The sequence below is a fragment of the Trachurus trachurus genome (genome assembly GCF_905171665.1).
Source record: "Trachurus trachurus genome assembly, chromosome: 23".
Taxonomy (NCBI): domain Eukaryota; kingdom Metazoa; phylum Chordata; class Actinopteri; order Carangiformes; family Carangidae; genus Trachurus; species Trachurus trachurus.
The window spans coordinates 10417819-10442536 of record NC_139912.1 but is presented as its reverse complement, the minus strand read 5'-3'; the positions used below and the strand labels follow the sequence as shown (position 1 = coordinate 10442536).

Below are 24718 nucleotides of genomic sequence, written 5' to 3'. Positions count from 1 at the left end.
CAGCTGATTCTAAAGGGATTTAGGGTTAAATGGCTTAACAAGCCAGAATCCATGCATTTTATTTACACATCTCTTCACCTCTTAATGCCCCCTCACTTTCATGGAGGTTGGATTAAACCTCCTCTGAATAAAGTCGCCTTTTGTTGGGAATTACATATAATGAATTGTGTGACCTCAGCGGTCGGTGGTACTGGCAGCCGTCCGTTCTCGCGTGTGTGAGTTCACGCACAGTTGGATTTATTAACGTGTAGGTTTAATGGAGCATATTCACAATGAAGGTATGAAGCGCGTGTGGGGTACGCATGATTCATGCCAGAGGTCTCGCACCCGCACAGCGCTTATAAATCTGCTTCCCACTTTGGCCACACACTCCCTTTTCACAGCTACTCTATATCCTAAACGGCCACGGAGGCGTAACATGGCACTGCTTGTTTCTCTCCAGCTAACCCCGGAGCTTTCAGACACAGGCTCGTTTTACGCATGACGACGCCTCAGTGACTGCGGCCACTTTTTTTTCCCCGAGTGCCCCCTTTTCTCTATGCCCCTTCCAGTTCAAGACGTATATCAGCACCTAAGGCCTCGGGCTCGAACGTTTAGCTTTGATTTCCTCTCGCGCTTAAAGTCGAGATAAATTTATTCATGTGTTACCGGTGGGACAATCAGAGCCATGTGTGTTTGCGAGGATGTGGTCTAGAGACGGGGGTTATGTGGGATTTGGACTTGGAGCGCTCGCTTGGGGTAAAGTCAGATATTATAACACCAGGGTGTAAAGTGAATGGCTGTTATTACTGAGCCGTGACTGGAGAATATCATGGGGGATTGGTTTCAGAGGTGTAAAATAGGGGTGAAAGGCTTGTCAATGGGACAGAGGTTAGGTCGTAAAAGTGGCGATTGTGTTAAAAGCGCTCACAAGATCATTTGTGTTCTTCTCTTCGCCTCTAGACCCCAGGTTCGTCGGCGTTAACCTGATCCCAGAGAGCGACAACCCCGAGGACGACAAGATCTTCCTGTTTTTCAAAGAGAACGCCATGGACGGAGAGCACACCGGGAAGGCTACCATCGCCAGGATTGGACAACTGTGTAAGGTAACAACACACACACACACAACAAAAATCCTTGGCTTGTATCTCCACACTTTTTCTCCCACAGAGATAAATTGGTGCGAAAGCTTACACAAAGGTGTTGATGTTTTTTCGCAGAACGATATGGGAGGTCACAGGAGTCTGGTGAACAAGTGGACCACTTTCCTCAAGGCCAGGCTAATGTGTTCAGTCCCGGGCGTCAACGGCATTGATACACACTTTGATGAGCTCCGTAAGTGTGTGTTCTTTTGTTTGCGCTACAGAGAAAAGATGACCTCACAGACTCGGCTCCTCTTCTTCAAAACGCAGTTAAATAGCTTCACCTTCACCTGCTCCCGCTTTGTGTTTTCAGAGGACGTGTTTCTCATGAGCTCCAAGGACCCGAAGAATCCGGTTATCTACGCTGTATTCACCACATCCAGGTACAGTCCCACCCAGATCTCTTCACAATGACCTCCAAAAAATGTGTGCACAAGGGGCTCATATCCTCAAGTAGCTTGACAGACACCGGTAGTATCATATTTGTTTTGTTGATTTGTTGCTAGGAGACTAGAAGGAGCTGATATATTCGACGGGCAACCGCTCCTGGACAAGTTATTTCCTCTGTATTTGAAAAACACACACGCTTCATATTTCCTTTCAAGGATTCCTCCCTTTCACATCTTTCGTTCCATCCCTTTATCTGTAATTTCCTCACCATTCAAAATGACATGGCAAAATGCGAGCGACCAAGCGTGGCCCCGTCCAAATTCCCAGACAGACCCATAATCCACTTACAGGTGTCTTATGGTTGCTTTTTTCCTTCATATGGCTCCCCTCGTCTCCATTCAGGTCTGAGATTGCTTTTAGCTGATTCCCCCCCGTTCCCCCCGCTGCTACCTGTCCCCCTTTTTTTTCCGTTTTCATTGAAACCTTGGCAGAGGCTTGTAGGGAAATCAGATTATGGAGCAGGAGGGAGCGAGAGAAACACGATATTCGCTCAGCAGGAACGCACATCTCTCCCCTGGCCGCCGCCCCGGCACTGAATGGGGTTTTCAGAGGCCGGGTGTGGCGCTATTGAAGCATGAGGAGAGGTGAAGGCGCGGGCCAAGGCAGATAAGTGAGTTGAAATGGCACAGATGGTGGCACTTATCGTGATGATGATGAATTTGCATTTGGGAAGGGAGGGGGGGGGTATTTTGTGTCCAGTAGTGTCTCTAAACCGCTTTTGAAAGGAGGACAAGCACCATCAATCACCGCTAATGATAAGACAGGCTGAATAGAATGGCGGCGTAAGCTAACGCATACAGACGGGCGGCTTGCATCATCAGGACCGTGCAGCCTTTTTTTTTTTTAGCTCTCTGAAATGTATTCAAAGCAAGAGGTCGGTGCACAGGGGCGGGAGTGCACCTACATACCCATATGTGTGCCTGCCCGCCCCGCACTGACACACACACACCACACACACACACATACATGCATGCTTTAAAATTCAATTACAGGGTATTGAGGAATTAGAGTGGTTTAATTGGTTTTCTAAGTGGTCGGTTTTCAGAGATGAATAGAGGCGAGATTCAGAGGGACCGACTTTTAATATCACTGCTTAATGAGGCACAAAGAAGCTGCCACTGACAGATCAATGTTTGATTGTGCCCCTATCTGTGTGTATGTGTGTGTGTGTGTGTATGCATGTGCACTTTAGTGGGGTTGACTGCATTTGTATGCCTCCCTCTCAAACTGTGTGTATCTGCACAAACACATGTTCACCCTTCTTCATAAACACAGATATAGGAGTGTCTCTCTCTCTCTCTTTTTTTTTTTTTTTTTTCCCCCGGAGTTAATTGAATTTCTCTGTAATTAACATTTTCAAATGCTAATCCATTCATCTTCCATGCTTTGGTGAGTACTGCCGGCTGTGTGTATGCCAGCCACATCCCTAATTAGTCTGATACAACTTCCCATCGCAGTCAGCAAGACAAAGGACGTCCCGAATCTTACTGAAGCATTCGGTTCCTGCAAATGCAAGAGATTTGCTGTCCAAAGGAAAGTCTGCCATCTGTAAAAAGTGACACTTGAAAAGTCAGGGACTGAAGTTGAGATCAGTTTCGAACATCTATAATCTAAAGTGTAGAATCCCTTCAGACATGGTGAAGGGTTAAGATACTTGGTTTTCCTCAGAGCGAATTAGTCAGTTAACTTTGTCCTAATCTCCACATGAATATTTCAGTAACTCTTGTGGAATATATTTCTTGGATTATTTACGTGGAACACCCAGATTCTCCACTCAAATGAGTCATAGCTCAAATTGCTGTGTTTTTGGACGGCCCGGGACGGAGCATGAATTGAAATAAAATCCACATCATTTCCCTTATTTTTTTGCATGATTGATTGACCTTGCCCTGCGTTGGACCTTGTCTGGCTAGTGGGAAAGCAAAAGCAAAAAAAAAAAAAAGAAGACAAAAAACCCACCCATCTGGCTCCAGCAAGCGCTCGCAAAAATATATTGGAGGGGATTTCAAATATTCTCTGAACCAGGTCTACTGTTTTGTTGGTGCTGTGCCCAAATTCCTGTCTGTTCTCAAGAGGCTGGAAGCAATCAGACAGGACTTCCAATCTGTCATTCCTGTACTTAGGTAATGACAACCTTGCTCCCCTCTGTCTTTGTGCGATGAAGGGTCATTTTGTTGTCTTTCTTCAGTATTTCACAAGCTCCTAATCCCTGTCTTGTGACCGATCATTTGTAAATCCCCTTTGTTTGTCTCAGTCATCTCTCTTTACTTCACCGCCCCCTCCCTTCCTTCCTCCCTCTCTTCTACTTCAACTCTTTTTCTTTTTGTATCTCACCCCTTCTCCGTTTCTCTCTCTTCTCCTCCACAGTAACATCTTCAAAGGCTCAGCTGTGTGTATGTACAACATGGCCGACATCAGAAGAGTTTTCCTGGGTCCCTACGCCCACAGAGACGGACCCAACTACCAGTGGGTGCCCTTCCAAGGGAGGGTGCCGTACCCTCGCCCCGGCACTGTGAGTTTACACACAAACACAACAGAGCACCAAATAGACATACAGTAACAGTGCTTCACATCAGTGCTAAAACTTACCTGTCCATCTTGGTGTCTCTCTCAGTGTCCCAGTAAGACGTTCGGAGGTTTCGACTCCACCAAGGACCTTCCCGATGATGTCATCACCTTCGCCAGGGGCCACCCGGCTATGTACAACCCCGTGCACCCGATAGGCGGCCGTCCCATCATGGTGAGGACAGACGTGGACTACCAGTTCTCCCAGCTGGTGGTGGACAGAGTGGAGGCTGAGGACGGACAGTATGACGTCATGTTCATCGGCACAGGTACGAAACATGTTTGTTGTTTGCTTTGCGCTTCATTTTTGATTTTTGATTTCAGGTCTGGGCCTTAGAAAATCTTTTCTCTTCCAGAAGAACATGTCTATGCAGAAGTTCTCTTGATAAGAGAGCAGTTCAGAAATATGAAGAAGAAAAATTTGATAATTCACCAGAAACTCTTATTATGTTTCCTTTTTCCAAATAAACACACATACATGGCAATTTCCTTTATTAATTATTTTCTATTCCAGTTACAAACAAAGCTTTTACTGAACAAACAAATCTGTTCGTGTGGTATACAAATAGGCTCGTATATTCACTTCCTGTGCGTCTGTGGTCTCTCAGATATGGGAACAGTGCTGAAGGTGGTGACGATCCCCAGAGAGAGCTGGCATGACCTGGAGGAGGTGGTGCTGGAGGAGATGACCGTCTTCAGGGTACGACTGATAACAATTTATGCCGCTGACGTCATTGCTACATTATGAAAAACACCATGTTGTCCATGGATGTGGTTGGTAAACAGGCTGTGTTTGCTTTGTGCAGGAGCCCACTCCCATTACTGCCATGGAGCTGTCCACCAAGCAGGTAAGAACCCGTTCGCACGCACAGCGATTCATCATCAAGCTGTTGACAAGGTTACCAAGTACGAGGGAGAGAAAAAAAACAACAACTTGTGGGCACTGATAGCCAAAAAAACAAAGATATCTAACGTTCCCGCTGAGAACCAAACCCACAATCACCATCTTTCCTCACCCTCTCGAACTAAACCACGCAGGACCTGTCAGTTTTTAAGTCCTCGCTGTTTCTTTGGCTCCCACAGCAACAGCTGTACCTTGGCTCGTCGCTGGGTGTATCGCAGATGTCTCTGCACCGGTGTGAGGTGTATGGGAAAGCTTGCGCTGAGTGCTGCCTGGCCAGAGACCCGTACTGCGCCTGGGACGGCACCGAATGCTCCAGATACTTTCCTACGGCCAAGAGGTAGGAGCCGACACGCATTAAACACCGTTCTGTTCTGTAACCTGTTTCTCTGGGTTTATCCAGAGGTTGGCCAAGCCGCTGTGCCTCCTTTTTTTTTTTTTTTTTTTTTTTGGCAACATCCTGTCTTTGTGTTCATGCCGTCACCAGTCAGTCGCACCTGGGAGTTATCAGTACACCTGCACTCTTGCTGTTGCAACCGGCTTTAAAGACTTTTCCTTAAGGGCTTTTCGTCATGCAACCTTGTTAATCCAGCCTCAGACCTCCACTGGCCTATTAGCAAGTGCAGCCAGTCCAGAAAAAAATGTACACGAATCCACGGCACATGCCAAAACATCTAAACATGGAAGTAATCGGGAGTAGGGAATATTACACAGGCACAAAATAGAGTCATTAAGTAAACGCAGGCTAAGTATGCAGGAGGCTCCAAGAGGTTCAGTCCAACAAGCTGGGTTACAACTCCTGCCAGTAACAGTTGTTCTGAGTTACAATCCCGTCACCCTATAGCAAAGACACACACAGAGAGACACACATGAACACACACCTACACAAGCACACACACACACACACACACACACACACTAAATTATAGCCAACAGGAGCTGTCTGACCGCTTCACCCTGCAGCCAGGAGGTATGAACATACACACCCTCAAATTACCCTCTGCTGTATCCAGCGGGATTAGGCTGACCACCACAGCCCTCACACACACTTTTACACACACACACACAAAGCACTACACCCCTGCATCTCATTCATCCAGAACTTCTCACACCAGCAGAAGTAGGCCAGTGGGTATACTCCAGCTTGGCAGGGTTGCAGACGAGGTGGCACACCCCGTGGTTAAGGCCCAGACCGGCTCCTCTCCTCTCCTCTCCGCTCTCCTCTACACTGCAAATATTTTCCTTCCCCAAGAAAGGGAACCAGACACCCGACCTCGCACGTGCTCAGACAACCAAAAAGACCAGAATATAGAGGGGGCATGTGTGAGAAAGAGACAGAGATCAGTGTCTAAATATGAGCAGCATATAGAAGTGAAGGAGGGAGGACGGAGGTGGCCATATTTGGCGAGCAGAACTTCACCTCATCTGTTTCTATTTTACCTATAATGGTTCCACTCTCTCCCTCTTACCTACTTTATGTCCCTCTTTCCAGCCCTTATCTCACCTTTGGCTTACCCCACCTCCTCCTCCTCCTCCTGCTAGATTTTTTTTACAGCGTCCGTCCGAGATTTTTAAACCATGACAACTAGGAACAAGGGAGACACATTCGCAGTTATCCAGTGAAGCCAGGTTATGGAAACTCCTCACATCCGCAGTAAAAAAAAAAAAAGAGAAAAAAAGCTGGATGACATAGTGGACTCTCACATCGAGGGGACAAAGAGCGGCCTGGTTGTTGCGAGGCTTTTCAAGGGCGAAATAATGTTGTATGTGTTTCATAAAAACGGCTCATCAGAAGGCAATGAGCCTCGCTGTTTCATTGCCCGGCAGGTTTATGTTTCTTGCATTCTGCCAGGCCTCCATTTTTCAACACATGTGATTTAACAGTAGAGTGAAGGTTGAATAAATACACATTTTCTATTCCTTAAATGCAAGTGAAGCTAAATGTGGACTACTGTTGGGTAACATTGCCCCCTAGTGGTTGAGGTTAAACAGCACAGGGGAACCAGCATGTGATCCGTGCACTTGTGGTCCATTTAGTAGAACATGTGTTACTTAAATTGCCACTGAACTCAAGTGTAATTTCTTCCCAGGCGAACCAGGCGACAGGACATCAGAAACGGAGACCCTCTGTCCCAGTGCTCAGACCTTCAGCATCACGGTAGCGTAAAAACTTCACAGAGACACACGCACATACAGTAACACCGAGTCCCCCTCTTCTTTCACACACGTATCAATCTAACTTCTGTGTGTTTCGGTTTGTGCAGAGGACGCGGACGGCATGAGCGGCACCGTGGAGGACAGGAACGTGTTCGGGGTGGAGAACAGCAGCATGTTTCTGGAGTGCAGCCCCAAGTCTCAGCGGGCGCTCATCTACTGGCAGCTGCAGAAGCCCAACGACGATCGAAAGCTCGAGGTGAATGCAGTATGCTGGGAGTGTGTAAAAACCGCCGAGTGATGTAACACTCACACGGCCCTGTTTGGATTGATGGTTATCTGTTTTTAACACTAATTAGATTTCTGTAGACAAAACATCATCACTCCTGCCCCGGGGCTACGCCTTCCCTGCTCTGTTATCATGTTATAACCTACGACCCTATTGACCTTTGACCATTATGACCTAGACAGGGTGGAAACCTTTGGTTGGCGCACTTTGATTGGCTTTTGACCTCATGATGTAAGAAAGTATTTTACCAAACTTTCGACTGTGATTAGTATTTATCTAACTGGGCTTTCAGAGGGTGTGTGGGGGGGTGGAGAGATGAAGCTAGATACCGATACAGTCCAGGTAAAACAATAGATGCATTGAATTCACTTCACAGTGTGATTTATCAGGCAGCAAAAGTAGAGACGGGTTCTTTTCAACTGGATGACCTCCATATCTTCAAAGACAGTGGCTCCATTCAAATAAGTGACGTAGCTGCAGTTTGTCATGTCGGGTCAGGAACGGCCTCAGGTTGAGCTGCACCCGAGACCTCTGACCCCCCTAACCCCTCAGATCAGAGGACTGGATCTATCGAAACCTGACGTTGCCTTTGTAGTGTTTTCAAACGAAAAAGAGTTGCGTTTATTTTTTCTGTTTCTCGCTGTCACACCTGAAGAAACATGTTCAATGTGTTTCTTCTCTCATGAAACAGCTGCAGAGGTGTTTTTATAATTGTTCAGCGTTAACATCCATGTTTTCCAGCGTTGTAGTCTTCTTATTCACTTCCTTTGTCGGCTCATTGATTAACTTTTTCGCTTGCGTGTGTTTGCTTGTAGCACCTTAGCATGACAAGTGGTCAGAGGTATTTTTCAGTGATGTGTTGTAGAATTGGAGTCAAAGTCACAGAACTTCTCAGTTTATCCATTAGGACCTCCAGTAACACTTTATAATAAGAACACACTATTAAGCATTAGTTAAGCATTAATAAATACTGAACTCTTCATTTATAATGCATGAATACTCATTAGTACTGTATGTAGTTTATAAATACAGTTAGCGCTTATCAATGATGAGTAAAACATTTTAACTGTGTTTATAAACTACATACTGATGAGTATTCATGTGTTATAAATGATGAATTCAGTATTTAATGCGTAACTAATGCGTAATAGTGTGTACTTATTATAAAGTGTTACTGGAGGTCCTAATGGATAAACTGAGAAGTTCTGTGACTTTGACTCCAATTCTACAACACATCACTGAAAAGCACCTCTGACCACTTGTCATGCTAAGGTGCAACAAGCAAATACACACGCAAGCAAAAAAGTAAATCAACGAGCCAACAAAGGACGTACAAAAGAAGACTACAACGCTGGAAAAGATGGATGTTAACGATGAACAATTATAAAAACACCTCTGCAGCTGTTTCATGAGAGAAGAAACACATTGAACATGTTTCTTCAGGTGTGACGGCGAGAAACAGTAAAAATAAACGCAACTCTTTTTCGTTTGAAAACACACAATACAAAGGCAACGTCAGGTTTTGATAAACCCAGTCCTCTGATGTGAGGGGTTAGGGGGGTCAGAGGTCTCGGGTGCAGCTCAACCTGAGGCCGTTCCTGACACGACATGACAAACTGCAGCTACGTCACTTATTTGAATGGAGCCACTGTCTTTGAAGATATGGAGGTCATCCAGTTGAAAAGAACCCGTCTCTCCCTTTGCTGCCTGATAAATCACACTGTGAAGTAAATTCAATGTATCTATTGTTTTACCTGGACTGTATCGGTATCTTCATCTCTCCACCCCCCCACACACCCTCTGAACGCCCAGTTGGACAAATACTAATCACAGTCGAAAGTTTGGTAAAATACTTTCTTACATCATGAGGTCAAAAGCCAATCAAAGTGCGCCAACCAAAGGTTTCCACCCTGTCTAGGTCATAATGGTCAAAGGTCAATAGGGTCGTAGGTTATAACATGATAACAGAGCAGGAAAGGCGTAGCCCCGGGGCAGGAGTGATGATGTTTTGTCTACAGAAATCTAATTAGTGTTAAAAACAGATACCATCAATCCAAACAGGGCCGTGTGAGTGTTACATCACTCGGCGGTTTTTACACACTCCCAGCATGCTGCATTCACCTCGAGTTTTCGATCGTCGTTGGGCTTCTGCAGCTGCCAGTAGATGAGCGCCCGCTGAGACTTGGGGCTGCACTCCAGAAACATGCTGCTGTTCTCCACCCCGAACACATTCCTGTCCTCCACGGTGCCGCTCATGCCGTCCGCGTCCTCTGCACAAACCGAAACACACAGAAGTTAGATTGATACGTGTGTGAAAGAAGAGGGAGACTCGGTGTTATGTGTGTGTCTCTGTGAAGTTTTTACGCTACCGTGATGCTGAAGGTCTGAGCACTGGGAGAGAGGGTCTCCGTTTCTGATGTCCTGTCGCCTGGTTCGCCTGGGAAGAAATTACACTTGAGTTCAGTGGCAATTTAAGTAACACATGTTCTACTAAATGGACCACAAGTGCACTGATCACATGCTGGTTCCCCTGTGCTGTTTAACCTCAACCACTAGGGGGCAATGTTACCCAACAGTAGTCCACATTTAGCTTCACTTGCATTTAAGGAATAGAAAATGTGTATTTATTCAACCTTCACTCTACTGTTAAATCACATGTGTTGAAAAATGGAGGCCTGGCAGAATGTAAGAAACATAAACCTGCCGGGCAATGAAACAGCGAGGCTCATTGCTTTCTGATGAGCCGTTTTTATGAAACACATACAACATTATTTCGCCCTTGAAAAGCCTCGCCACAACCAGGATGTCTTTGTCCCCTCGATGTGAGAGTCCACTATGTCATCCAGCTTTTTTTTCTTTCTTTTTTTTTTTTTTTACTGCGGATGTGAGGAGTTTCCATAACCTGGCTTCACTGGATAACTGCGAATGTGTCTCCCTTGTTCCTAGTTGTCATGGTTTAAAAATCTCGGACGGACGCTGTAAAAAAAATCTAGCAGGAGGAGGAGGAGGAGGTGGGGTAAGCCAAAGGTGAGATAAGGGCTGGAAAGAGGGACATAAAGTAGGTAAGAGGGAGTGAGTGGAACCATTATAGGTAAAATAGAAACAGATGAGGTGAAGTTCTGCTCGCCAAATATGGCCACCTCCGTCCTCCCTCCTTCACTTATGCTGCTCATATTTAGACACTGATCTCTGTCTCTTTCTCACACATGCCCCCTCTATATTCTGGTCTTTTTGGTTGTCTGAGCACGTGCGAGGTCGGGTGTCTGGTTCCCTTTCCTGGGGAAGGAAAATATTTGCAGTGTAGAGGAGAGCGGAGAGAGGAGAGCGGAGAGGAGCCGGTCTGGGCCTTAACCACGGGGTGTGCCACCTCGTCTGCAACCCTGCCAAGCTGGAGTATACCCACTGGCCTACTTCTGCTGGTGTGAGAAGTTCTGGATGAATGAGATGCAGGGGTGTAGTGCTTTGTGTGTGTGTGTGTGTAAAAGTGTGTGTGAGGGCTGTGGTGGTCAGCCTAATCCCGCTGGATACAGCAGAGGGTAATTTGAGGGTGTGTATGTTCATACCTCCTGGCTGCAGGGTGAAGCGGTCAGACAGCTCCTGTTGGCTATAATTTAGTGTGTGTGTGTGTGTGTGTGTGTGTGTGTGTGCTTGTGTAGGTGTGTGTTCATGTGTGTCTCTCTGTGTGTGTCTTTGCTATAGGGTGACGGGATCGTAACTCAGAACAACTGTTACTGGCAGGAGTTGTAACCCAGCTTGTTGGACCGAACCTCTTGGAGCCTCCTGCATACTTAGCCTGCGTTTACTTAATGACTCTATTTTGTGCCTGTGTAATATTCCCTACTCCCGATTACTTCCATGTTTAGATGTTTTGGCATGTGCCGTGGATTCGTGTACATTTTTTTCTGGACTGGCTGCACTTGCTAATAGGCCAGTGGAGGTCTGAGGCTGGATTAACAAGGTTGCATGACGAAAAGCCCTTAAGGAAAAGTCTTTAAAGCCGGTTGCAACAGCAAGAGTGCAGGTGTACTGATAACTCCCAGGTGCGACTGACTGGTGACGGCATGAACACAAAGACAGGATGTTGCCAAAAAAAAAAAAAAAAAAAAAGAGGCACAGCGGCTTGGCCAACCTCTGGATAAACCCAGAGAAACAGGTTACAGAACAGAACAGTGTTTAATGCGTGTCGGCTCCTACCTCTTGGCCGTAGGAAAGTATCTGGAGCATTCGGTGCCGTCCCAGGCGCAGTACGGGTCTCTGGCCAGGCAGCACTCAGCGCAAGCTTTCCCATACACCTCACACCGGTGCAGAGACATCTGCGATACACCCAGCGACGAGCCAAGGTACAGCTGTTGCTGTGGGAGCCAAAGAAACAGCGAGGACTTAAAAACTGACAGGTCCTGCGTGGTTTAGTTCGAGAGGGTGAGGAAAGATGGTGATTGTGGGTTTGGTTCTCAGCGGCAACGTTAGATATCTTTGTTTTTACGGCTATCAGTGCCCACAAATTGTTGTTTTTTTTCTCTCCCTCGTACTTGGTAACCTTGTCAACAGCTTGATGATGAATTGCTGTGCGTGCGAACGGGTTCTTACCTGCTTGGTGGACAGCTCCATGGCAGTAATGGGAGTGGGCTCCTGCACAAAGCAAACACAGCCTGTTTACCAACCACATCCATGGACAACATGATGTTTTTCATAATGTAGCGATGACGTCAGCGTCATAAATTGTCATCAGTCGTACCCTGAAGACGGTCATCTCCTCCAGCACCACCTCCTCCAGGTCGTGCCAGCTCTCTCTGGGGATCGTCACCACCTTCAGCACTGTTCCCATATCTGAGAGACCACAGACGCACAGGAAGTGAATATACAGTACGAGCCTATTTTTATACCACACGAACAGATTTGTTTGTTCAGTAAAAGCTTTGTTTGTAACTGGAAAAGAAAATAATTAATAAAGGAAATTGCCATGTATGTGTGTTTATTTGGAAAAAGGAAACATAATAAGAGTTTCTGGTGATTTATCAAAATGTTCTTCTTCATATCTCTGAACTGCTCTCTTATCAGCAGAACCTCATTCACTGTGACTGGTGGCAGCAGGAAGAACTTCTGCATAGACATGTTCTTCTAGAAGAGAAAAGATTTTCTAAGGCCCAGACCTGAAATAAAAAAAATTTAAAAAAATTAAACACAAAGCAAACAACAAACATGTTGCGTACCTGTGCCGATGAACATGACGTCGTACTGTCCGTCCTCAGCCTCCACTCTGTCCACCACCAGCTGGGAGAACTGGTAGTCCACGTCTGTCCTCACCATGATGGGACGTCCGCCTATCGGGTGCACGGGGTTGTACATAGCTGGGTGGCCCCTGGCGAAGGTGATGACATCATCGGGAAGGTCCTTGGTGGAGTCGAAACCTCCGAACGTCTTACTGGGACACTGAGAGAGACACCAAGATGGACAGGTAAGTTTTAGCACTGATGTGAAGCACTATTACTGTATATTTGGTGTCATGGAAACTTCCACTGCTCTGTGTGTGTGTGTGTGTCCGTGTGTCCGTGTGTGTGTGTGTGTGTGTGTAAACTCACAGTGCCAGGGCGAGGGTACGGCACCCTCCCTTGGAAGGGCACCCACTGGTAGTTGGGTCCGTCTCTGTGGGCGTAGGGACCCAGGAAAACTCTTCTGATGTCGGCCATGTTGTACATACACACAGCTGAGCCTTTGAAGATGTTACTGTGGAGGAGAAGAGAGAGAAACGGAGAAGGGGTGAGATACAAAAAGAAAAAGAGTTTAAGTAGAAGAGAGAGAGGAAGAGAGGGAGGAAGGAAGGGAGGGGGCGGTGAAGTAAAGAGAGATGACTGAGACAAACAAAGGGGATTTACAAATGATCGGTCACAAGACAGGGATTAGGAGCTTGTGAAATACTGAAGAAAGACAACAAAATGACCCTTCATCGCACAAAGACAGAGGGGAGCAAGGTTGTCATTACCTAAGTACAGGAATGACAGATTGGAAGTCCTGTCTGATTGCTTCCAGCCTCTTGAGAACAGACAGGAATTTGGGCACAGCACCAACAAAACAGTAGACCTGGTTCAGAGAATATTTGAAATCCCCTCCAATATATTTTTGCGAGCGCTTGCTGGAGCCAGATGGGTGGGTTTTTTGTCTTCTTTTTTTTTTTTTTGCTTTTGCTTTCCCACTAGCCAGACAAGGTCCAACGCAGGGCAAGGTCAATCAATCATGCAAAAAAATAAGGGAAATGATGTGGATTTTATTTCAATTCATGCTCCGTCCCGGGCCGTCCAAAAACACAGCAATTTGAGCTATGACTCATTTGAGTGGAGAATCTGGGTGTTCCACGTAAATAATCCAAGAAATATATTCCACAAGAGTTACTGAAATATTCATGTGGAGATTAGGACAAAGTTAACCGACTGTTCGCTCTGAGGAAAACCAAGTATGTTAACCCTTCACCATGTCTGAAGGGATTCTACACTTTAGATTATAGATGTTCGAAACTGATCTCAACGTTCAGTCCCTGACTTTTCAAGTGTCACTTTTTACAGATGGCAGACTTTCCTTTGGACAGCAAATCTCTTGCATTTGCAGGGAACCGAATGCTTCAGTAAGATTCGGGACGTCCTTTGTCTTGCTGACTGGCGATGGGAAGTTGTATCAGACTAATTAGGGATGTGCTGGCATACACACAGCCGGCAGTACTCACCAAAGCATGAAGAATGAATGGATTAGCATTTGAAAATGTTAATTACAGAGAAATTCAATTAACTCCGGGGGCAAAAAAAAAAAAAAAAAAAGAGAGAGAGAGAGACACTCCTATATCTGTGTTTATGAAGAAGGGTGAACATGTGTTTGTGCAGATACACACAGTTGAGAGGGGAGGCATACAAATGCAGTCAACCCCACTAAAGTGCAACAGTGCATACACACCACACACACATACCACACAGATAGGGGGGCACAATCAAACATTGATTCTGTCAGTGGCAGCTTCTTGTGCGCTCATTAAGCAGTGATATTAAAAAGTCGGTCCCTCTGAATCTCGCCTCTATTCATCTCTGAAAACCGACCACTTAGAAAACCATTAAACCACTCTAATTCCTCAATACCCTGTAATTGAATTTTAAAGCATGCATGTATGTGTGTGTGTGTGGGTGTGTGTGTGTCAGTGCGGGGGCGGGGGCAGGGCACACATATGGGTATGTAGGTGCACTCCCGCCCCTGTGCACCGACCTCTTGCTTTGAATACATTTCAGAGAGCTAAAAAAAAAAAAAGGCTGCACGGTCCTGATGATGCAAGCCGCCCGTCTGTATGCGTTAGCTTACGCCGCCATTCTATTCAGCCTGTCCTTATCATTAGCGGTGATTGATGGTGCTTGTCCTCCTTTCAAAAGCGGTTTAGAGACACTACTGGACACAAAATACCCCCCCCTCCCTTCCCAATTCAAATTCATCATCATCACGATAAGTGCCACCATCTGTGGGCCATTTCAACTCACTTATCTGCCTTGGCCCGCGCCTTCACCTCTCCTCATGCTTTCAATAGCGCCAGCACTCCGGCCTCTGAAAACCCCATTCAGTGCCGGGGCGGCGGCCAGGGGAGAGATGTGCGTTTCCTGCTGAGCGAATATCGTGTTTTCTCGCGCTCCTCCTGCTCCATAATCTGATTTCCCTACAAGCCTCTGCCAAGGTTTCAATGAAAACGGAAAAAAAAGGGGGACAGGTAGCAGCGGGGGGGAAACGGGGGGGGAATCAGCTAAAAGCAATCTCAGACCTGAATGGAGACGAGGGGAGCCATATGAAGGAAAAAAGCAACCATAAGACACCTGTAAGTGGATTATGGGTCTGTCTGGGAATTTGGACGGGGCACGCTTGGTCGCTCGCATTTGCCATGTCATTTTTGAATGGTGAGGAAATTACAGATAAAGGGATGGAACGAAAGATGTGAAAGGAGGAATCCTTGAAAGAAATATGAAGCGTGTGTGTTTTTCAAATACAGAGGAAATAACTTGTCCAGGAGCGGTTGCCCGTCGAATATATCAGCTCCTTCTAGTCTCCTAGCAACAAATCAACAAAACAAATATGATACTTACTACAGTGTCTGTCAAGCTACTTGAGGATAGAGCCCCTTGTGCACACATTTTTTGGAGGTCATTGTGAAGAGATCTGGGTGGGACTGTACCTGGATGTGGTGAATACAGCGTAGATAACCGGGATTCTTCGGTCCTTGGAGCTCATGAGAAACACGTCCTCTGAAAACACAAAGCGGGAGCAGGTGAAGGTGAAGCTATTTAACTGCGTTTTGAAGAAGAGGAGCCGAGTCTGTGAGGTCATCTTTTCTCTCTGTAGCGCAAACAAAAGAACACACACTTACGGAGCTCATCAAAGTGTGTATCAATGCCGTTGACGCCGGGACTGAACACATTAGCCTGGCCTTGAGGAAAGTGGTCCACTTGTTCACCAGACTCCTGGTGACCTCCCATATCGTTCTGCGAAAAAACATCAACACCTTTGTGTAAGCTTTCGCACCAATTTATCTCTGTGGGAGAAAAGTGTGCAGATACAAGCCAAGGATTTTTGTTGTGTGTGTGTGTGTTGTTACCTTACACAGTTGTCCAATCCTGGCGATGGTAGCCTTCCCGGTGTGCTCTCCGTCCATGGCGTTCTCTTTGAAAAACAGGAAGATCTTGTCGTCCTCGGGGTTGTCGCTCTCTGGGATCAGGTTTACGCCGACGAACCTGGGGTCTGGAGGTGAAGAGAAGAACACAAATGATCTTGTGAGCGCTTTTAACACAATCGCCACTTTTACGACCTAACCTCTGTCCCATTGACAAGCCTTTCACCCCTATTTTACACCTCTGAAACCAATCCCCCATGATATTCTCCAGTCACGGCTCAGTAATAACAGCCATTCACTTTACACCCTGGTGTTATAATATCTGACTTTACCCCAAGCGAGTGCTCCAAGTCCAAATCCCACATAACCCCCGTCTCTAGACCACATCCTCGCAAACACACATGGCTCTGATTGTCCCACCGGTAACACATGAATAAATTTATCTCGACTTTAAGCGCGAGAGGAAATCAAAGCTAAACGTTCAAGCCCGAGGCCTTAGGTGCTGATATACGTCTTGAACTGGAAGGGGCATAGAGAAAAGGGGGCACTCAGGAAAAAAAAAGTGGCCGCAGTCACTGAGGCGTCGTCATGCGTAAAACGAGCCTGTGTCTGAAAGCTCCGGGGTTAGCTGGAGAGAAACAAGCAGTGCCATGTTACGCCTCCGTGGCCGTTTAGGATATAGAGTAGCTGTGAAAAGGGAGTGTGTGGCCAAAGTGGGAAGCAGATTTATAAGCGCTGTGCGGGTGCGAGACCTCTGGCATGAATCATGCGTACCCCACACGCGCTTCATACCTTCATTGTGAATATGCTCCATTAAACCTACACGTTAATAAATCCAACTGTGCGTGAACTCACACACGCGAGAACGGACGGCTGCCAGTACCACCGACCGCTGAGGTCACACAATTCATTATATGTAATTCCCAACAAAAGGCCACTTTATTCAGAGGAGGTTTAATCCAACCTCCATGAAAGTGAGGGGGCATTAAGAGGTGAAGAGATGTGTAAATAAAATGCATGGATTCTGGCTTGTTAAGCCATTTAACCCTAAATCCCTTTAGAATCAGCTGCTATTAGGTATTCATTCCCAAGTTTCCTTCTTGTTACATTTGAGCACCATGTAACCTTGTTGATAAAGGCTCAACAGAATATCCCCATCCCAGTAATCCATGCAATTACAATCCCCCCTTTGTGGAGAAGGAGTTGGATTCTGCAGAATGGCTCCAATCCCAAGCGTATTTGTTTGAACAAGGTGAAAGATCGATGGGGATTAACGCGGTAACAATGACTCCTCCCTTTTAAACCGCTCTTTATTAATATGTCACAGTAATCAGCACTACAGAGACCAATGTTTGTGATTTTTGATGGTGCAGGGGGAGGAGGAGAGAGAGGTGGGGGTTGGTTGAAGGGAACCGAGAGGAATTTGACTCCGCTACAGGAAAACAGCTGAGAGCGGATTAGTTCTGTGGGAAAGAGGGGGAAAAAGGGATGGCACAGCTTGAGGGAAAGGTTCAAACTGACCTTTTGTGGCTCCCTAAGTCCTCGGTGGTGCCGAAAGATAGCCAGACAGACTGAGCAGTCAATAACCCGCACTGCTGCGCTAATCTTACTAGCACAGGCAAATCCAGTGACTTTTGTGAATGGGCTCTGATATCTGATGTCTGCACATGAATGGAAATGATTGGAGACTCGAGGCTTGTGGGAATTTAATGCTTCGAAATCTGTTGAAAAGCTCACTGGCATTCTGTCTCCGCAACTGGCCAGTGACAAAGGTTTACTCCCACCTTGCACTGAATAGCTGAGGTAAACTGAATGGAGGCCACAAGTGTCTAATTTTAGTTTAATGATTAAGTTTTTTGTAAAGTTTGGAAATGTGTGTTATCTACTTTGTGCAGTCTGAACACTAATACTTCAGTGTAGCTTGGAGATGCAAACGGACATTCAAAACACTTTAACGACTACATATTTGAGTAGAGTCCAGCGACAACACCCACTCATATATTAATACCAAATGAAACATGAAACTAGATCGTCGGAAAGACAGGAAAATTGAATTCTTCCAGAGAAAAATCCTTTACCATTCAGCCATCTTGAATCATGCTGTTCTGTTCTGATTGGATGATGATCTCCCAGGGTACGGAAAATAGCAAAGTCCCTTCCCATGAAATCAGCAGATGTGCCAGAGTACAGTTCTCCATCTGCCAGTGAGAAAGTACAGTTAAGTACAAATGACCAGTTCTGAAGTGAATGCACATTTCCTGGAACCAATCGAGCGGAGATCAAACTCACCGATCAGGAGTGAGGCCGAGAGCATTTTGGGGTCATAGGGGCTTTTCCCGCGGCCGTTCTCGAAATGTGAGGCCAGTCGAAAGATGTTGTCCTGTGGTGGAATGGGTCAGAGTTCAGGACGAGGCCAGCGAAAGCCACATTAAGCCTGGCTAAAGGTACGTTTATAGCCTGTGTTTCAAATTACAACATATTCTGATTATAGCGCGCTACTTTTAGACCGGGATGCACCACAACTTAAGCTAGATACGACCAATACGTTTTTGATTACAGAACAACAAATAAACAAACTGGAAGAAGCAGCACGAGCAGGAAAAGCTCAAATCACCCTCAGTCTTAAAATACATTAAAAAGAAAAGTTACAACAAAGAGGCTTAACTCACTTTGCTTTGGATCAATTACTGACAACATTAGGTTAAACTACAGAGAACACACGCAGGGCGTTCTGTAGTAAAAAGCTGCATGGTGCAAGCACTCAATCCCCTTCCCATTGTCTGGCTGCACAGCCCATGCTGGTGCATTGATTAACCTGTAGACCTTTATCAAGATGACTGATTAAACTTTTATGTGGGGGGAAGAGCTGTTGTTTAATTTCCGCTGACTGAAGTCCAACCATGTAGTGACCACCTTCTCGCACAAAGGAAAACATTGATGAGAAGGTGGTCAATGACGGGGATGAATCCTGCTACACTCGACAGAAAAATGTGTGTGTGTGTGTATGTGTGAGAGAGAGAGATTATATCTAGTGCAGCTAGTGCCGTTGTAGAGCACACATTCTTTTAGGGAAACACTATTAGATTTCCTCTCTCATTAGTTTACACTAGCACTAGTGGCACATTTCATGATTTCTTAATGAATTCGCCATTGAAATCTAAATTACCTTTTGCATATATATAACTGATTAAAACCCCACAAAAACATTTGCTTAACTAACTTAATTCACCAAATGTATAATATTACCTCTGCCCTCTTGCCCATTTCCAGATAAGAACAGATGGGGTGGAAGGCTCCTGTGCCACAGATGTACAGGTGGGTCTGGTTGTATGGTTGGAGGACCCGGATGAAGTTAGAACACTCTTTCTGAAAAAGAAATGAGACGAGGACCATTAAAAAAAAAAGAAAAAAAAAGAAGAAAAACCTATGCCTATAACCTATGAATAATTCTACACAGTGACATGCAGCTGGTAAAGACATTTAAATACATTTTGTGCGTGCAATACTGTACCTACCTGTCACAGTATATTAAATAGCCTTGCAAAGCATATGAAAGAATGTGTATGTTAGCAGCAGCCTTCACGGTGCCAATTCCCTCCTTCATATCATAAAGTTTAAATTAAGTTTTATCCTTTATTAAAATAAAACGGACACTTGTAATAGAGAAAAGCTCTGTTGTGATTCAGCTGAAAGTGGAGACTAATAGAAAGCAGAGATTGACAGTGAATAGAGAAAAGCTTTGTTCAAATTCCGTTTAAAGCCGGGACTTTCCAGCCGGTTTTGGAAATGACCGTATGAAAACCGAGTCTCCTTCAAGGAAATCCCACCTGTAAGTCAAATCAGGCAAATCAACCTCGGATATTTAATGATCCATATGTTTGAATTACCGAGGTTATTTGGGTTGGCTCTCCAGCTCGTGTTGATAGTCCCTGTGGTGTGAGACTGTTTATTAGAGCGCTAATCAAGGGGATTGGTTAATGTGGGAGGGTTGTTAGCAGCCTGGAGGAGTTGATTTGGGCACATGTGTTTAAGAGATTAGGCTGGGGTTTGCCTAATTATAAATACATGCTGAATATCTACCTAACAAATAACTACACATTTGCTCCGGGATTTGAAAACGCAGCACGCACATCACATCACGTCACATGCAGGCAGCCAAATAATCCTTCTTTCTTCCTCCCCAGAACACATGTATCTCTTCAGGCATCTAAGCCTCATGGACACTTCAGTTTGATAGTTTGATGATGTCCCTCAAATGAGACATAAATGGATACAAGCCTTCAGGTTGGAGTGATGACATTTTACAGTGCAGTACCAAATTACCTCTGGGATCAAAACCTTTTCCAGAAAAACAGAATTTCCTGCTATTACTCAAAAAAAGGTAAAAGTCTTGTTTCAGCACTGACTGTTTCTCCTCCACAGTCATCTGCTCTTAGACGAGTTTGGCATTTTGGGAAATACACTTATTTGCTCTTTTGCTGAGAATAAGATGTGAAAATGGAAACCACCCTCTGAACAGTGACGGTAAAGCTGCCATTTTAGTGAGTTAACTAGTTAGCTGAGGGTTTAATCCACACTAAAAACAGTGTAGAAGTGTAAAAATGCCAATTTGTGGTTTCCATGTTGGGCAAAGACATTTTTCCCACACACTGTAAAACCACAAATTACCCGTTTGGTTCGGTAAGATTAAAGAAATAAGATACATATGAATTAGGAAGCTGTATAAGAACTGTCTGGCAGACAGATTCTGTTGACTTGAAAGACGAGCAAATGGATACCACTTATGCTTATCACCACTAAGCTTAACATGAGGCTAGAGCAATTTTAGCCAGTGAGCTAACTATCTAGATAGTTGTTTAATCCTTACAAAAAAACAAAGTGCAAAAATGGCAGTTTGTGGTTTCCTTGTTGGGTAACTACATTTTCCCACACGCTGAAAAAACCACAAATTGATCTGTTTGGTTTGGTTAAAGAAATAAGATACAACATGGTAAGCAAGCTGTAGAAGAGCTAGCTGACAGATTGTGTTAACTGACTGATGGAGGTATACTGTAGCTTTATATTTACTGTGCAGACACAAGATTAGGGTCAATATTCTCCTCTAACTCTAATGAGGAAAATGAATAATAGACTTTTCCTTTCTGTCCAAATCTGAACTCATTGAAGAATGTAACACCTGTCATCTGTTTATGTTATCATTAGCCCACAGTCCCGGCACAGTTTGCATGGTGGTATTGCTGTATTCACACAGGACTGAACCTGTACGATGTCTGGTGGCTGACCTCAGCCCGTCACCTCTATGTGTCCATGTGCCTGTGTAACTTAATGACTTTACCCCCTGTGTTTCCTACCGTTAACAGCAGGAGTGCATGTCCCCCACCACATCATTCTCACGCCCTTATTACGTGCATTTCACAAGCTCCTGCAGCCCCCTCTGCCCCTCTCCTCGATGTCAGTTCTGTTTAGGATTTTACATGGCTGTCTTCAACTCAACTTCAACTCATCGACTCATTAGCTATGTGGGAGGTAGGTTGTACCTAAACACTGACAGACGTTAGTTATGCAAGTCACTCAAACATGCGGCTCTGTCTTGCCCGCAGGTGAAAAATGGTTTTCCCGATCACAAACCGTGTCATTATGTGAAAACCACAACACCCGCAGAGGATAAATGAGTCATTATTGGATCAAATTAACGACTCTCACTGCACTGGGCATTGATGATGACTTTCCATGAGAGGAATGGGTGGACAGATTTGTATGTGGGTTTGTATATACTTGGACGAATTGAGTGAATTTTTCAGATTATGCCGAGGCCTCTAATTGAACACGCATCGGAAATGTATGATAACTTTGGTATTATGATTTTTTTTTCTTTAATATCTGTGAAATCTGTGGGATTAATCAGAAATGACATCAGGCAGTTGTATGAAATTGTGAGGCTGCACTCCAGCATCTCAGCCCTTTGTTCGCTGAATCAAATGCAACAAAACCTGGGCCATGTTACACACTCATCCTGCCAAGGAGAATGATACAGCCATCAGGCATTTTTGGAGGGGGGCAGCTGTTACATTTGTTCTGCGGCTGTAAATTGTGGTTTGGAGAAATGCATCACTTTGGGAGCGCTGAATGCTTCAGTAATGTCCTAATCAAGGCCTCCCCGCGCTGCACTCCGTCTCCGCTCTCACCGCCTCATTTTCAAGGGTAAACATTTTCACAGCACGCAAATACCTCATCATTGTGTTTTGTGCGATTTCGTGCTGCCAGAGCACACACTCGTTTTTCCACTGTGTGAGGGAGCAAAGGTGCGGGGTTTGCTTTGTGTGCGGCTGCGACTTTGTGTCTGTGTGTGAAGCCTTAGAAAACCGGTGGCGAGTTAGAACCCCGGTGGAACCTCTGTGATTTAAAAGGACTATGTAATTCTGGATAATCCTAAAGCCCTGCAGCCACTGCTCTCGAGACCCATCCAGCCATGAAATTAAGATCAGATACTACACAGTGAGGGCCTAACCAAACAGCAACACAAAGATAACGCGCACTAACACCGGCGTGCACACAAACAGCGCGGCTGCCGTCGCATAGTATGTGTTCGGCAAACTTGTGCAGCGCTGCACATGTGAGCTAACACAACATGCCAGATAACGGGAACTCAAACAATACACTCCCACATAAATATGCACACATGCGCACACTCTGGCCACCTACATAAACATACTCCCGACATTAAACTGTACATCGCAGAAGCAAATAACCTTTGAGGTAATGCATCACCGTGCCACTGAGACATTGTGTACACTTGACTGTGACCGAACATCTGTTGTACAGTGGGTCTATGTGCTCAGTTGTGTGTGCCTGTGGGGGGATGGTCTGTAGAGAGTACAGTGCGCCAGAGGTGAGACAGGACAAATCACTTTTATCCCAGTTAATGTCCTACCGCTCTACAGCGCTCTCGGGTGCTGGATCCAGACAGTCACTTCTATTCTGCATTGTTGTTTGTATATTTAATGTGGTCAGACACCAAAAACACAAATCCCAGAGAAATTTGAGGAATTACACGGAGGCACGCAGAACGAAGCCACACGAATCTGGGCAACAACAGACCAGGAACTGTAGGGGAGAAGTTCAAACCATGATGCTATCATGAGTGTGGACTTACCCCAAGGTCTTTCCCTGCCCACTTGCATTCATCCCTCTTGGAGGGGGTGGCAGGCCACGCAATCTGTGCAAAAATGAGAGAAAAAAAAGACAAAGTCACACTGTGCTGGAGGTGGAGAGGAGAGATTCACATGTTGTTTCATGAAACAAGGAGGCTGTGAGTCAATGCAGTGAATCAGAAGAAAACAGAATTTGTGTAATTCCAGGAGGATGACTTCTGATTCGTCATGTTTCATACTGATGAGGCCCGGTTTACTCATTTCTGTATTTTTACAACTGCATGTACATATAATAAATACATGATGCCTGGACCGCTACAAGGAAGATAAAGACTTGTGACAGGCGAATTGAAACAGAATAGAGAAAACAGTGTGAATAAAATGTAATATGTTGAAACATAAATACTCAGGGATATTTATTACCCTCTATATCCCACTTGTTGTGCCAGTATAGAAATTTCATATGGTCTAAACATGGGTTCTGGTCCAAATTAATGGGATTTAAAAAGTTACATTTCTTTCAACAGTTCAAATCCTGAGCATATGGTCGTAGTTTTTCACTTCAAATATGAAGAGAGAGTCGGCTTTTGATACTTTGTTTTGGAAGAGATAGGACTCATTGTCAAATAAATAATGGCTTTGGTTCCGTCCTTACGGCGAATCCATCTGTGGCCCCTCGTGTCATATGAATTATAAACACACATGGAGCATGAGTGTGCATGTGTGAGCAGGAATGAGTAAAGGAATGATTAAATACTCAAAAATTGGGTGTGATTTGAGTTCTTTTTTTCCCCCGTGGTGGCCACACAGCTGCGGAAAAATGCATGTCCCCATGCATGTGTATGCATTATTATGTCTATACAACAAACACACACACAGACACACACATTCCACATTCTGTTCTTCTAGTTAATCTCTTCTCTGGATCAGCTGAGGTTTTCCTCTCTTGGGAAGCTGCGTTGCACATTTCAGGGTAATTACATTAGATTTGCTTAATCACTGCTTTTTGGCCTTTATCTTCTAATGATGCAAAGATCAGAACAAAAGAGCGAAAAGGAAAAGAAAAAATACACATCCGAGCCAAGGGCAAAAAGATTTCAGAGACACATTCTCCCTCTTTGCATTGACTATGTATTTTTCAGCACTTTAATTCCCCTGCTCGGCTCGGTGCAGCCTGCAGGCAAGTCTGTGTCAGTCTTGAGCGTCTATGATAGCTGCCCCAATCAGATAAAAAGACTGTTAACCTAGTCCAGGTGGAGTAATGGAATTATGGACAGCCCTGTCTGGACCGAGGCAGAGGGGAGTGGAGGAAGACAAGAGAGTAATGGACTTCAGAGGGAAGTGAGAAGAGGGAAGGAGAAAGAGGGGAGGGGAGGGGAGAAGAGAGGAGAGGAGAGGAGAGGAGAGGAGAGGAGAGGAGAGGAGAGGAGAGGAAAGGAGAGGAAAAACTAAAACCTTATA

At 45.2% G+C, this 24718-nt stretch overlaps 2 protein-coding genes across 3 annotated transcripts in view; one reads left to right on the top strand and one right to left on the bottom strand.

The window, feature by feature from the left end:
• Positions 1–24718, top strand: part of sema3aa (sema domain, immunoglobulin domain (Ig), short basic domain, secreted, (semaphorin) 3Aa) — a 68274-nt gene that overhangs the window by 21110 nt on the left and 22446 nt on the right. For both annotated transcript variants that reach the window (XM_083999923.1, XM_083999924.1), the window contains exons 7-16: positions 943–1085; positions 1200–1314; positions 1435–1504; positions 3939–4083; positions 4186–4405; positions 4745–4836; positions 4943–4984; positions 5220–5377; positions 7128–7195; positions 7302–7450. In XM_083999923.1, coding sequence (XP_083856049.1) covers positions 943–1085; positions 1200–1314; positions 1435–1504; positions 3939–4083; positions 4186–4405; positions 4745–4836; positions 4943–4984; positions 5220–5377; positions 7128–7195; positions 7302–7450 — 1202 coding nt within the window. The remainder of the gene's footprint in view (positions 1–942; positions 1086–1199; positions 1315–1434; positions 1505–3938; positions 4084–4185; positions 4406–4744; positions 4837–4942; positions 4985–5219; positions 5378–7127; positions 7196–7301; positions 7451–24718) is intronic.
• The window catches only part of LOC311006459 (semaphorin-3aa-like), a gene marked incomplete at its 3' end in the record, with an annotated part of 28554 nt that continues 13395 nt past the window's right edge, over positions 9560–24718 (bottom strand). Inside the window, 16 exon segments of the mRNA XM_083999304.1 lie at positions 9560–9750; positions 9850–9917; positions 11675–11832; positions 12068–12109; positions 12216–12307; positions 12691–12910; positions 13060–13204; positions 15672–15741; positions 15864–15905; positions 15908–15959; positions 15961–15978; positions 16092–16234; positions 18185–18304; positions 18396–18486; positions 19353–19472; positions 23260–23322. Coding sequence (XP_083855430.1) covers positions 9560–9750; positions 9850–9917; positions 11675–11832; positions 12068–12109; positions 12216–12307; positions 12691–12910; positions 13060–13204; positions 15672–15741; positions 15864–15905; positions 15908–15959; positions 15961–15978; positions 16092–16234; positions 18185–18304; positions 18396–18486; positions 19353–19472; positions 23260–23322 — 1635 coding nt within the window.